The following is a 15,186-nucleotide window of genomic DNA, read 5'->3' as shown; positions in this document are numbered from 1 at the left end:
CTCTTCTTGAGCTCAGCCGATGGTAACGTTGATAGTTGTTAGGATGGCGGCTGCATTAGAGATCTAGACGATGCTTTGGCTAGATTATAGCGCCATCGTCTGGGTAGAATAGCATAACACCATAAAATAGCTCTCTCTGCATTTTATACTGGTACATTGGTCGCACCGGTATAAAGGACGCAGCCCACTTTTTAGAGGAAAAATAATGTATTAAGTGTCTTATACACCAAATTTGTTTGGTTGTTGTTTTTGTTTTTGTTGTTTCACAAGCTGATGCATATACAGGAAAGTTTAAATGACATCATAGCGGTAACATTATTGTACAATCACTGTATCCACCATGTGTAATAACGGACCCTCACCTGATTTGGGGTTCAGGGCATCACACTGGGCGTTGTATATTTGGACAAACTCCCGGTGTCTTTTGATCATATGGTCTCGAGAGCCCTGCATGGAGAGATGGCACTCCTTCAGCCTCCTCTTCAGCTCCTGCAGGGACAGCAGGTTGTACACCACCTTCCCCATCGGACGCCTCGTCTTGCCAATGGAGCTAGAAATTGACATATCCACTAGTTTATTTTGGTATTCAACAGCTATAACTTGTTTATTCCTGATGGGGGGGCATTTATATGCTCAGCTGTAATAAACTTCTGAGACTGGACTAAATAAAAGGACTTCACAAGCTGAAAAGAGTGATGGAAATGTCAGCTAAATCAAATATCACACAGCGGCCACATTGGCAGAGCTCATAACAAAATGATATTAACGGATGGGAGAAGCCATTTATCAGCCCGGTGGAGGCAAACACCTCTGATGATCGATAGCGCTGTTAGAATCTGGCAAGGCTGTCCAACGTGGGTTGTTGTTTATTTTTTGGCTACATTTTGTATTTTGTCTAGAATATAAAACATTAAATGTAAGTTATGAAGGCTGGTGGTGAGAGGAAACCTCCTCATAATGGCTCGCTACCAACAGCCAGAATATTAAATCCTTTGCAATTCATCATCCTGACACCAAGGTCTCGTCCAGATGAAGTGTTTTGCAAATATAACTAATCATTAGCAGGACCTCATCATTTCTGCATGGGTCCTTGAACGCCCTGCAAAACTCAGAGGCCACTCACAAGGATCAGGATGTCAATAAAGACACAGACCGGAAATGAATCCACGTGCTCACAGTTATTCTACAAATATAGTCCTCATTATAAATTGCCAAACAAGGAAAATGAATCATTATTTTCCCCAGAAATAAAAAATACACTGGCCCTTTCAGTGGAAACTCTCATCACAGTGGAAAAAGATAGCAAAAAAAGTGTACATTCAGTATGAAGTCAGCATGATCCCACTATATAAATAGTGAAAAAGTAGCCATGGAACCAGACAAAAACTCATGTTTTATCTACTCTCGCAGACGTGCCTGGTCCTCTTCCAGTTCATACGGTTTTCCAGCCAACCTGCTGCAGCTCTGGCAAAAATACAACTATATATCTACAACTGTGTGGACGTAATACACTGACTGACTGCAGAGTAGGTTTTTTTATTTACTAAGATGGCTGCAGCTGATGCAGAACTTTCTAAATACACTATAATGCAAGTATTAAACTAACTGGAAGGTTGTTTGAGTTTATTACACGGCTGTGTTAAATACTTAATTCTGATTGGTTAATCACAGCATTCCGAGGTCTGTTATTTCTCTAGAACAGACCGTTGCTTTGAAGAACAGACCGTTGCTAGGGATTCGGCTCTAGTTACACAATCCGGAGGACAAACGGGAATCATATCAATACACCGAAAGAAGTCCAGTAAATTTGGCATCGGTCTGTTTACAGAGGGAAAAAAGTAAAGATAAGAAAACTGCGGAAAAAAAGCAATAAAAATTATTTTTTAAAAAGATACAAACTGTAGGCTATGAACGAAAAGATCTACAAAACTGAAGACGGCAATGAAGTAAACCTTAAACGGAACACCGTACAGGGTACGGCGGTGTTTAAAGTAAGTAAAGTAATAGACTCCGACAGTGACGAGACAGAGAACCTCACTCAGGCGCTGCGCTGATTCCTACGGTCCGGATCAACATGTCTTAATTCACCATTAGTGGACATGTTTCCATTTAATGCGAATAAAAACAGCTCGGTTTGCTCATTTTAAGAGACTTAACCGTTGCTATGGACGCAGCTCTCACTGTGAGTGTAACGGACTATTTCTAAACGGAAATATAATCATTTTTAAATTAATAAAATCATTTCCAAATCAATATTTGGTGTCAAATTATTGATTTCGTAAGTAGGTAGCCGCGTAATAAGCAGGATAATGTAAAGTGAGCAGCAGGTTGTTATCGCGGAGGAACCTCTTCAGGGTGAGACAAAACCCCTCTGCTTCGCGTTGGCATCCTGCTCACACTGCCTGGGTTCCACTCCGCGATAACAACCTGCTCACTTATACAGATGCTGCTGCTACTTTAAGTTATGTATGTTAAACTAGAGGCTATATGAATTGGATGTTGGCATTAGCATCATAGTAAAGCAGCCTACTGCTATGTCACACATATTGAGAAGAATTGTCCAGGACATTTACAGTCGGTTCCGGTCAACCAAACAGAAATACGGGAAACTGTAAAGATCAATGCGCACAGCTACGTTTCTCTCACTCTAACCTTCCGTAAATCTATTAAGTGTCTTTACCTTAAATCTCCCCTCCCTATAGAGCATTAGAGCTTGAGCAAACATCAGTAGAGAGTCTTCCTTTAAGTGGTCAATTAGGTGGGCTATTTACCTCCTCAAGCTTTCCTTCTTCTCTCCTCTCATCAGACACGTGTCCAGATGCTTGTTGATGAACTGCTGTGACACGCTTACAGCACACACGGGACACTCCACTGCGAAAAGATTCACATGAACATAATAAAAACAACTTGATATAAAACGATAAATCAATTTAAGGGGTTATGAGACATATTAAATTCCAACACAAACCACAGTTTCTGATTCAAATTAAACCAATGAGGAGCTGAACAGAAGCAAGAAAGCCACAATCTAAAAATGGCAACAAGCAAAAGAACATCATCATGCATCCATGAAGGATTTCTTTCCAATTAGTTTGGGGACTCAAGCTGAAGGTCCTTTAAGACGCCTGAGGAGGCCAAAAACAACAAATCAATGTAGGGTGACTAAGTTCCGTGTTTGTTGTGGAACGCTTGAATTATAAATCTGGTGTTGACATATTTGTGTTTTTCACCACTATTATGTTAAGCTGCCTGAAAAGGTTAAGAAGGGGGGATCATATTTCACTCTTTGAGCAGCTTAGCATGATTTACAGTTTAAAAAAGTCCTCATTTTTCTCACACTGGTGCTCTGTGCAGGCCCTCAGACAGCCTCTGCCTGAAACGACTCAGTCAGCTCTGTCCCTTTAAGAAACCCGGCCCCTAAAAAAACCAGTTTCTTCTGATTGGCTAGGTCTCCGAAGCCTGCCGAGGGGCAGAACTCAGAACCCTGTGGCTGTGTTACAGAGTCGTCGGCAAAGATTAAACTTTACTTTTTCGATTTGAAATGAATGTCTGCTGCTCTTGTCCTTTGGAAAAGTAAACACTGATGTCTTTCCTTCACAGCCAAAGAAACACTTTCTCCAACACATGCTTAACCAACTTGACGAGCAGAGCCGTTGAGCAGAGTGGTGGAGTGAAAACACTTCAAGGCAGACTGAGCTGCTGGGTGGGCGTGTCCTTGAACTGTGCCAGGAGCAGGAAGTTCTGCCGTGTCTCGGGCAGACGCCCAAATATAGAGTTCCTCCACTTTGTGACATCACAAAGTGAAGCGTCTGGAGAAGTCTGTCTGAAACCTGGCGTTCACAACTGCCTGCAGACTGAGATTTTTTTAGCAGGGGATTACTCCAACATACTTTTACCTACAGATTTGAAACTTCACCCACGTGTAGTCCGGACATCGAACATTGTAACATTATATATATGCCTTAAAATGTGAAACAGCATTATACCCCCTCTCTAATAATGAAACGTCTTAGATAACAAACAAGCTAACAAGCTAACTTGTGACATGTGACAGTAGCATGTCCTTTTTCTCACAGTTACCCTTATTGTTGAGGGTATAAATGTTGAATGTAAAAATGCACACGTTGTGTTCTCAACCAACACATAAAGAGAATTCACCTTTTATTTCTTGTGGTAGTGACGAGGAATGTGCTATCTCCGCCCCGGCGCTGTAACAGTGCGAGACTGTGTCCTCCTGTTTGATTGACACAGAGCCCTGGACTGAAGTCTCCTCGACATCCATCGGCTCTTCCTTCACATACACTGGAAGTTGGGCTCTTGCTGAATTGGGGTCAGCACTACTTGCATTGTCAGTGCGTGCAGTCCGTAATCCCCGCAGAGCACAATGAGCAGCAGAACTTTCCTGCTGGGTTTCTCTAAATGGAGACGTCCTAGGCCTCTTTTGGAAAAAGGAACTCAAAACGGAGCTGTTACACTTCTGGCCTTTGTCTCTGGGAGTTTTGCATTTGACAGCTGAAGCCGGGGTCTTTGGGGATATTGGCGGAGAGTCGAAATTTGCTTTTGACAACTGCTGCCTGGAAAAAGAAAAAGAAGGACAAAGTGCATTTGAATAAAAACGTGTGCAGCATCTAGTAAAGACATGCAGTGAACCGCGTCCCTTTGAGAAGTTTAAAAGTCATTCTGATGCATTATGGAGCATGTTCTGCTTCACCGACCAAACAACTTATACAGCTAAGAATTCAGAAAATAAAGAATATATAGGGTCTAAACCTATTGAGCTGTATGTGCCAGTAAATACTGCTGACGCTAAAGTGAGCTCTTTGACGGCACCTCCTGCTCAATTATCTCACTCCTCTTCTACAGAGCGAGAGGAACACTTTGGCTTCAGCCTTGGAAATGTGGAAAGCAAACAAACTGCAACTGGCCCATTACTTGGCAATAAAATGGAACCAATGAGGTGTGTGATGTTCTCCTTTCCATATTTAAAACTTATTTGTGCTAACTGTCCCCATTAGGGTAGGGTTACACAGAGAGAGAGAGAGAGAGAGAGAGAGAGAGAGAGAGAGACGCACACACACATTTTCCAAAGCTGCTTTGCACAAATGAGATGTGGAAACACCTCCTCGCTTTCCCCACAAAGATCCTGAAGAAACATGGTCTCCTCCCTCACTTAATCCGTGACAGTGCGTGCAGCTGGGACAACAAACAACAACATTCTTTAAAATCTGTGCGGCATATTTAGATAAGTTAGGAGGGAAAATATAGGAAAAGTAACAAAATCATCATCATCATTTACTGAAACATTGTCCCTTCTGTATGTTTGTAACTTCACCGCACTGTGACTCAACGCAACCTGTATAATTCAAATGTTCTATCATCTTACATTATGGCCATTAGCTGTAACTGTTTCTGCCTCATTTAAGCAAAGAGGTTTTTTTTCCCATCTCTTTAGTTTGTCTGATGGTTCTAAATACTGCTGAGTGCAGGCGCTTTACTAGCTGTTGCCATAGAGAAGACATCAGTCAGAAGAGCAATTAAGACTTATTTTTAGAGTGCATATGTAGAACACTTTGTGTTTAAAATTAGTAACACGTAGTCACGCTATGGGAGATGGTGCGTGACATATTTGTAACCTCTAATGAGAGCAAGTTCACTCTTTATCTGTAGTCTGTAAGTTGTGGGAAGAAGCAGCTAGGCATGTTTGCAACAGGTGATAAAAACTACTGTAAAAGAAGTCTTAGGATCATTACCGATGTAATAATCAGGGGCGTGGATTTTAGGGATGGCAAGTGTTCTGGTTTCTGTTTGTAGTACGCTTGTAGTAATATCGACCAATCACGTATCAGCTGCGGTGTATGCAGGAAAAACAGTCCATGTGGAGAACAAAAGGAGGCAGAAAGTAATCCGCCGTAATGACATCTCGGCTCCCATCAGCGTGATCTGATGATGATTTAGCTTCTTATCAATCTCTTTAAACAGACATCTGCATGCTAACGGCTAACAATCTGTTCACCTTCTGAAATTCAACTTGAGACAAATTCCCTGAGGCAATGTCACGAACACCGTTCAGCGTTCAGATTTCCAGACATCCTCGAATGCATCAGAAATGATCGATATATCAACAAAGCTTCATTTTTACTTTTTACAAATCTGCATCATGGTGTTGAAATTTCAGCAAAGGTAAGACCCGTTAATTAAAGTGAATCACAAGAAAAACGGTTTCTTTTTCAGGTTCATACCGCAGTAATTAGCCAGAGTGAAGCCTCTGTCTAACTTACTATTTACTGGCTGAACTGGACACGCTCGACATGTTCACCGTTAAGTGCCTAAGTAATTACATTTTTGGGGACTTTCTGCAGAGCAAAAAAAAAAGAAGAAACATTCCTTTAAATAACGTCCAACATTATCTGCCCTTTAAGAGTGGGCTGATGATGGAAATATCAATAGAAACATGTAACAATTTTAAAGATACCCATTGCATTGTTACCGTTTTATTCCAGCATTGGCACCATAATATAAAATAGTCTCCTTCAAAAAGTAAAATAAATTCAATGTGTGCTTCAGCTTGGCTTGAAGTCATTTAAGTTGAGGAAGAACGAGTTGGAGCTGATCTAAACATAAATCACGGTTCAATCTGAATGTATCTGCTCCTCATTATTCAGCGGCAGGAAGGACGCTCTGACCATTCATGATACATAAACCATTTCTTTCAAGTTGGTGTGAATCAAATGGATTCAAAGCGTTGCCACATTTTCAAACGTAGCCACTCAACAATAAATAAAACCACGCACATTAAGAATTATATGAAACGGTTTACAAATTATACGCATCTAGACTGTGAGAAATACACTCATATTCACTATTTCAGTGGAATACTGTGTGAGGGCAAGGACGTTGCAGGAGTAGACCTGTAGTGACTTAAAGAGCTAAGTCAATACCATCTCCTTAAGTTATACACTAATTAAATGTAATTTGTCCCATCATATTGATTCACCACACAACGTGAAGAATCACCTTTTAGAATTAGAGCTGGGTGGTAAGTACAAGTTAGCTTCAATAGCACTTTTAAAGCTGGACATGAGTGACCTTAAAACACACACACACTTCCATGGAAACAAGTTCATCATGTGCTTATTTTGCCCAAACTTCTCACATGTGCCATTCCACCTTAAATGGAATGCAAAATACGTTTAATTATCTTGTAAAAATCCTCCCAAGGCATCTCCTCCTTCTCCCTTATTAAAAATTCCAGAATCTGCATAGGCCCCGCCCACTATGTGCTACGTTTCTCCTTTCATAAAATTACAGCCGAAAACAAAACACGTCTCTGCCATCGTTTAGTGGCAACTTGTTGAAACTTAGCTAGCTTGAAATGTAGTAATTAGTAGTAGTAGTAACATTAACGTTAGTAGTCAGTAGTAAGTTTGCAAAAATTCCGATGACGGTTACAGCTGGCTCGTGCATCGCCCAAGTGGTTGCCATAGGTTACACATAATGATATGCATAGCGTCACCCCGTCCATTAACGGGATTGGCTCCTTAGGTTTGTGACGTCTCAAACCTGCCAATCTGAAAACGTGTTGTTCAGCCTGTCCTTGGTGCACTGCAGTTTAAAAGCAGACAGGCCCAGCCATTGAGATGACTGCTGATGTTGTCCCTGTTATGTCTTGTAGCACATGAAGAACACCACATGGAGATGCTTACAAGGTTAAACACTTGATTTTCACTGGAGGACGTCTTTAAACATACAGCATCAGGTTCAAGAAAAACTTGAACACAGCAGTTTTCTCACTAAAGAAAACAACATTTACTGTATTAACAACAGCAAAGGCCATTTTGTGACCTTGGTTGTTTAATAAATGAAACACTGTAGCCGTGTCTGATGTCTCAATGTACTCCACTTCTACCAAGGTAAATGTGTTTACTGAGTGAGAGACGAGACTATGAAGTAGCTCGTTATTGTGATGGTCTGGGACTGCAAAAACAGCAAATCTTTTGCTTTAAAAATAGGCCTCGGTTTAAATAGCAGTAAATAGACTTAGTAAAATGAGCCAACAGCTACCAAAAGATGTGTTTTCCACAAAGATTCCCAGCAAGAAATGTGAGGGGACAAATGACAGACACAATCTAAAACAAACGTTGACATGGACAGATGGTAGAAAATCTGAATATCCTCCCCTGCATAGCTGATGAGGTTTAACGCCGGCCCAAAATTTCAATCTAACAGACATAGTCTAAGTCATTAAATGCTGTATACTTAAATCAGAGCAAAAGAATCGATCCAAAACAAAGCCAAATTGTGTGAGACAAGTCTATTGCCACATAACGACAGGAGTTTATGACACAGTTATCTGTGGAGGAATTACGTGCTTCAGACGCCCGATGCTAGACGACAGGAAATTAAAAACTTGAGGACAGTGCGGCTGCGTAAGCCTCTCAATCTCAACAGTGATGAAAATCAGAAGGTAGACGGTTTGGAGGGAGACCTTTCAGAGAGTTGATGACACGGACGTGATGGAAGGAAGGGAGAAACATCATGGGTTGTGGATTTATAACAGCATGTATCATATTTGTGTTAGACGGGAGTATTTTCAAGGACAAAGTCCACAGATTAACTGAAAGTGAGCCAGCCGTCGTCTAGCAGGCTTATTTTCATCATATTTCCTCAACAGAGAAAAAATCCTAAGGCACCCTACGACACGGATCACTCATAAAGCGACATCCACGCTTATCTGTTTCTGAAAAGAAAGATGCACAACCCTGAGGAGATGTGTCCTCTGTTGTCCTTTTGTATTGTTGTTTGTCATTCAAACTGAAATAGACTGACGGGAAACAGAGAGAAGATTACATTACGAGAAACAGGTGATGACCCTGAAGCAGCAGGGCCTGGTGCGACCTGTTGTGCATTGATAGAGTAAAAAGTTGTTTATTTCTCTTAAAAAAAGGACAACAACCATGACACTGCAGGACACAGTTCAACATTTCCAACATTTATAACTCTACCGAAGAAAATCACTGAGCACAAGCATAAAGCTGCACCCGTGTGCATCAGGGCTAACAATAACGGGACACTAAAGAAACTTTTTTTCCAACTCTGTGATGAATGTCACTGGAGAAAAAAAAAACTCACAACAAATGTCCTTTAGACCAGCTCAGGCAGGATGCAGCTTCCCTCTGCCTACATCCTGCTCTAATGAAAAAAGTATCAGCCCTAAAGCTATACAACACAGAGAGAAGTGCAGCACAAGGAGAACCCTGAATGACCCCGGCATATGAACACAAAATCCCCATTTGATTTAAAGAAAATCCATAAAATCAGTTAAGGATTACTGGAGGGCAATTATAAGTGTTTTTGTAATGCTGGTAAATTGAAGTAAACTGAAGCTGGCTCCCCTGCGGACGTATTGTAATCTTGACAATAACAACGAGATCCCCCTGAAATCACCACAGTAAACGTTTTCCCCTCAGTTCTTAGACTAATACAAATTGGAGAGATATTCAGGCGGTGCACCTGTGCTCATAGTAAAGAGGTTTGCATGGATTGTGGAGTAAGTCTGATCCTGATCTGCCATTTTCATTACAAGGACGGTCTCTCTCGAAGGGCAAAATAATGAAATATAAAAACTCCTGCATGCTGAACATGGCTGGTGTGCAAACACTGGAAACTTGGATTACATAGTAGTTAGATTATATAAAAGTGCCGTTGTTCACTGAGGACCAACAAGCTTGTTACTCATGTTTTTTGGGGAGTATTCTTTTTAGATTTTCACAGCTTGAGCTCAGAGCACTACCGGAAATTATATCATTCACCATGATGATTGTTCGTCTAGCTACCGGTGATGCTGGCTGTAATCGGGGCAATTTATAAAGAAAGTTCTGATGGACAGAGACAGTTTTTGTGTTGTGTTGTTTGATTACCTCGCAGCTCGAAAGTTTACGACCAAATCATCCAGCAAACGGTTGTTCCTCAGATCTTGTTCTGTTGCTTGCTAAAAGAAAAAAAGGATGTGTGAGATGAACCTGCCTCCTTCATCCAACTAATAGAATATATTACAGGCGATGATCTGCAATCAGCTCATCTTAATTAGAGGTGTGACCCTGATGATTAAGCAAATTCAAATTAGAGCATAATTATGCACGGGTCAAATTCATACTTACTGTATTGCAAAGAGGGCACAGCGGCTTGTAGGACAGAAATTTTCGGATGCATAAGGAGCAAACTGTGAAATTAATTGCAACAAAGTTATACTTCATACATCAGCTGGCAGGAGTTTTCATTTAGATACTATTTAAATTGTAACACGCATGTTTAAAAATGTCTTCGGCGTACAAGTGTCATCCAGAATCTCAGCTGCATTTGCTTGTTCATTCACAGCACTCAATGTTCTGTCCATCAGTGCTCAATAAGCACCAAAGCTCCAGTAAAAAATGCTTGTTACTTACAGTTGTGAGAGCATTTAGTCATCATTGTAATATTGAGGAAGTCGAAGCAAATGGGACACCGGAGCAGGGCATCAACATTCTGTAGAGGAGAGAATTAATGTGATAAATAAACACTTATGAGACAACTTAGCCTACAAGTGCTCATATATCTATGACGCGCATTTAGTTTACTGTCATAATACATAGTTTTATATTACATCTTTCCGAAAGCAGTCAGCGTGACCTGATATGATCCCTAGCCGAGTAGTTGTGTAAAGGTAACACTTTCGGCAGTGAAGCATTCTTACGTTTTATGTTGTTTCGTTGAATGTGGCTAAGTTACGTTAACCATTAAATGACCTGACCAAACTTGAGGTTATCTTTTATGATTATATAATTTATATGTATATTTCAACGCTTGTTTTATGGTTAGTGACTTAATGCTATTAAGGCTATTGCTGTATTGTAGATAAATCACAAATGTTTCGGCTCTATTGTCACCTTACGGATAGTTTATGTAACATTAGCTGACCTAGCGTAGATAACGTAGATAAAAGATCTGTAGGTTTTTATATGTATAGTTTAAAACCGGTTTAGAATTACACTGGTTCTCGTTACTTAACGTCCGCGGGGATTCTATTGATGTAACAATCTGTTTGGTTTACTTTTAGCTCAGCGCTAGTAACAGCCTTAAAAACAAAACAGGTACGATTCAGAGTAAGTAAACATCTTACTTTCAGAGACGCAAGGCCGGGTGGAAAATCCGCTTCAACTTGAGAGGCCATGTCTAGTTTAGAAAAATAGATGTTTGAGAAAATCACAAAACATTCAGCTACAGCGGTTAGCAACAATCAAAGTCCCGCTCGAAGAAACGCAGGACGCTTCTTACGTCATTTGACGACTTCCGGGGCTGGTTTGTAGTTCCAGATTTCTGCTTGTAGTTTACAAGAAACAATATTACATCTTTGTGAAAGACCTGTGAAGTTTTTCTAAAAAGGTTTTTACGTCACTAGGGAAAATGTAGAATTTGTTTTCATCAAGTACAACGGAAATTAGGGAATCTATAAATTGCTTAATGAATACAGTTATGTATTGTATTCAACAATTTAATTGTACAATTAGTACAAAAACCTTTCCTTAGCAGTCTTTCCCCATTTCCGTTTATATTTGAAATCTGAAATCTGATTTGAAGTCTATTCATATTAAGGATGTCATATGATTTAATGAAATTCTACTTTATTTGCATAGTTTGTAAACCCAACTAGACACAATGAACATGTTAACTGTTTAAATATTTTGAATATATTTGCGTAATTGAGTGTTACAAAGTTGTTCATTGTGCACCTGTCCGGCCCAGCAGGGCTATGGCTCAGTGGGCCCAAAACATCCCTGTGTGCCAGTCTACTGCTCAGTTCACAGGGAGCCTCTTATGGATTTTGACCGCAAGACCTCAGGATGAGAGGCAGCCCAAGCCCTAGTGACTGTAAAACAAGGTAACTGCAGAGTAATTGATTACACCATGGAGTTTACAACACTGGCAGCTGATAGTGGCTGGAATGACACTTCTTTATTGGATACCTTCCATAATGGCCTGTCTGATCCCATCAAGGATCTCTAGGCTCCTCTGACCCTCCCCTCAGATTTGGACTCAGTGATCCACCCCAAGCTTTCAAGTTCCCACTTCTAGCTTCCAACTTCCAAGTTGAGCCTACCCTTCCCACTTCCACCTTCCATATTGATGCTGCCCTTCCCACTTCCAGCTTCTAACTTCCAAACTGAGCCAGCCCTTCTCACTTCCAACTTCCAAATTAAGGTTCCCATTTCCAACTCCCAACTTCCAAATTGAGCTTCTTCAAGCTTCCAACTTCCAAGTTCAGCCGGCCTTTTCCATTTGGATTGACTCCCGAGAGAGAGAGGAGAGGAGATTAGCTGCAGTAAGCCGTCCCAGCCAGAGGTGGCAACAGCGCGACTTCAGCTCAAACATGGACCAGCCTAGGTCAGCACGGGCGCCCTTTGCAGTGCAGTGAAACCCATGAAGGTGGGGTGAGCTAAACTCACTCCAGAAAAGGAAAATTAGTACCTGGTCATGCCCTTTGGTTTAACTAATGCACCATCTGTGTTCAATGCCTTACTAAATGATGTGCTACGTGACTTGTTAATCAAGTTGGTGCACTTGGATAATATCCCTGTCTTCTCCCCAGATGAGTGCACCCACAAGCAGCATGTCGGCCCAGGTCCTGCAGTCTCTCAGAACCACCTCTTTGTGAAAGCGGAGAATTGCGAGTGTCATGTTTCCTTAGTGTCCTTCCAGGCTTCATGGTGTCCTCTGCTGGCATCTAGATGGACCGTGAGTAAGGTCAGCACCAACACCCACCAACCATAACCTCTCCCCATGTCAGGATCCAGTGGTCTCCTTCCAGAGGCCCGCTGCCAGAGTGCTCCGTCTGCTCCTGTGGGTTTTTTAGCTTGTGGAACTGATTGACGGTGTACTGAACTTTAAAAACTGCTGTCTGCTTTTACCTATCCGGCTTTGTGTCGAGTCATACGTTTGAGTCCATCGTGTGATTCCATTGGTTTTAACAAGCATAAGACAAGGCTTTACCAAATGTTTGTATTTCTTATAAGCAAAATCAGTCATTCAAAATTTACGTTGAAGCTAACCATCACTGCAACTAGGGAATCTGAGAGGAGATAATGAATATTCCATTAAAACTGACTTACTTGGATAAGTGGACAAGTGATTTGGTGTGACAATTGTAAGTATGAAAAATATGGTGTAAGAGCGTACAATCTAAGAAATATCATCGTACCTTCATTGTGTTGCTGTGATCGTTGTTTCCTCATGGAAACCAAATGTTCCCACCACATTTAATGCATTATGGAGAATCATAACATCTTGTCCTTTAACTGGAAAATATTAAGCAAGCTTTTAAAACTAAACCAGTGCGCTCTTACCCACACAGTCTCCCTCTCTTATTTTTCCCTTATTGTGTTATAATAGCCTTGCACTCTTCAGTGACCAGGACCGTGGTGTGTGCCAGGATTTTATTTGACTTTATTTTGAAATGAGGTAGATTAAAAAAATAAAAACATGATTAAATGCATTTCAAAAAAAGTTCTCCAGAGCAAGGTATTTTATTAAGAAGCTGCTTTTGCTTTATGTGCACAAATTTGAACAAAGTGAGTCAGCAAGTACTCTCTAAAACAAGAATACAATTTTATTCATGTTGACGTGTTGAGCAATGTGGTTGTTAAGCCACATGAAAGTTATGTAAAGTAATTAGTTGCAGTGCAGTTTTCCCGGTGGTTTGGAGGATGCAACCCCAGAGACTTTGGCCAGTGCTGCCAAAGCATTGTTGACTGTTTCCAAATGGTCTCCATCGTTTTACCAAACACTCTGGTTCCAAGGTTTCCCCTGCAGAGGAGGAGAAGACCCCTTTAGCCTGACAGCTGTTTGGCATTCATGACAGGAATCATCCGTCTTCTAATAGCCCGCTCTCTGTTATCTCTTTTTTTTTTTCTCTGGAAAATTAATCAACCTTTTTTTTCACCCTTCATTATTTCTTTTGTGCCGTGTCACACCTGTTAGATTGCATGAAGTCAAAATGTTTTAGGAATCAGTGGAGTTGTAAATGTCATGGCCAATCAGTTTTTCTCTATTTCAATTTATTCTCAGAGGTCTGATAAATTGAATTAATTCAGCCGGAGATAATATCGTGCAGCTTTACTTTGCCTTTACCCGACTGAAGTCTTCATACTGGAACAGTTTCTTCAGTTGTGGGAGGTTGTGTGTGAATGTGTGTTTGACATTCCACTGCTTCCTTTATTCGTACTTATTAAATCATAAAAGGCATGGCCCCCGCTTTGAATCCTGTACCTGCATTGAATTAATAAGTACCCAAATATGAACCAATACACAATGTAAGCTAGTGCATAATAGAGACACGTGACAGGCTGACGCACACAGCGCACAGGTGAATCATCACAAGTGTATTTGTTGTTAATGACTGCAGGCTCAGCCTTTTGTTTGTGAGCCTTGATTTCGACAAGGACTAGAAGCCTGCTATCTCCAGCTTGGTTTTTTTTTGCATCAACCACCAACACAAAAATAACTTGAACAAGAAATGGCTGCTGACGCTCTTTGTTTGAGCTAGCCACTGTTGCTGACCGGTAAACCCCACACCCCCCGCTGCTCGCCAGCCTATCTCCCATGCACTTTGTGTTAGAGAGTGCACTTGCCCTAGACATATCAGAAGCTAAACTCCCAGCCATTCTCGTAACACCGCCGCCTCGCCAAGAGAAGTTCCTGGATACGATCCCCCAGCTGGGCCCTTTCTTTAAAATCACTATATGATGAAATGTAGATATACGCAAACAGGTAAATGTTTCAGGGTGGCAGGTTGGCGAGGGGGTTATATGGCACCTGGCACTGAGAAAGTCATGGGTTTGGTTTTATGCCTGGGTCCTTTCTTTAAACTATCACAAGATGATGAAAGGTCAACAAATCCAAACAGAGATATGCTTCTGGGATGGTTATAGCCAATCATGTAAACATTTCAGGGTGGCATCGTGGTGTAATGGTTAGCACTGCTGACTTGCAGTTTGGAGGTCCCAGGTCCAATTCCCTTTGACCCTGTGCATATATTACAACAATGGCATCTAGAGAAGACGAGTTAGGATACATCTTACTCAAACGGTACATTCTGTGTATGCATTTGTAATTCTGTTCATTAATTTTATTGCAAGACTGTGAAGCAAAGATGTT

The 15,186-nt window shown here is 41.1% G+C and overlaps 1 protein-coding gene across 1 annotated transcript in view; it reads right to left on the bottom strand.

The window, feature by feature from the left end:
- rad18 (RAD18 E3 ubiquitin protein ligase) overlaps positions 1-11,236 on the bottom strand; it is a 34,998-nt gene extending 23,762 nt beyond the window's left edge. The window contains exons 1-7 of the mRNA XM_069678905.1: positions 11,156-11,236; positions 10,443-10,521; positions 10,158-10,219; positions 9,918-9,988; positions 4,159-4,574; positions 2,772-2,871; positions 363-550 (exon numbers count right to left, since the gene is read on the bottom strand). Of these exons, the coding sequence (XP_069535006.1) occupies positions 363-550; positions 2,772-2,871; positions 4,159-4,574; positions 9,918-9,988; positions 10,158-10,219; positions 10,443-10,521; positions 11,156-11,206 (967 nt within the window). The 5' untranslated portion in view covers positions 11,207-11,236. The remainder of the gene's footprint in view (positions 1-362; positions 551-2,771; positions 2,872-4,158; positions 4,575-9,917; positions 9,989-10,157; positions 10,220-10,442; positions 10,522-11,155) is intronic.
- Between the last annotated feature and the right edge of the window lie 3,950 nt (positions 11,237-15,186).

The sequence above is a fragment of the Semicossyphus pulcher genome, unplaced genomic scaffold (assembly GCF_022749685.1).
Source record: "Semicossyphus pulcher isolate SPU_LCO1_2020_fin unplaced genomic scaffold, fSemPul1.0.p SCAF_3, whole genome shotgun sequence".
In the NCBI taxonomy this organism is placed as follows: domain Eukaryota; kingdom Metazoa; phylum Chordata; class Actinopteri; order Labriformes; family Labridae; genus Semicossyphus; species Semicossyphus pulcher.
The sequence above is the reverse complement of the archived record's forward strand: the minus strand, read 5'-3'. Positions and strand labels throughout refer to the sequence as shown.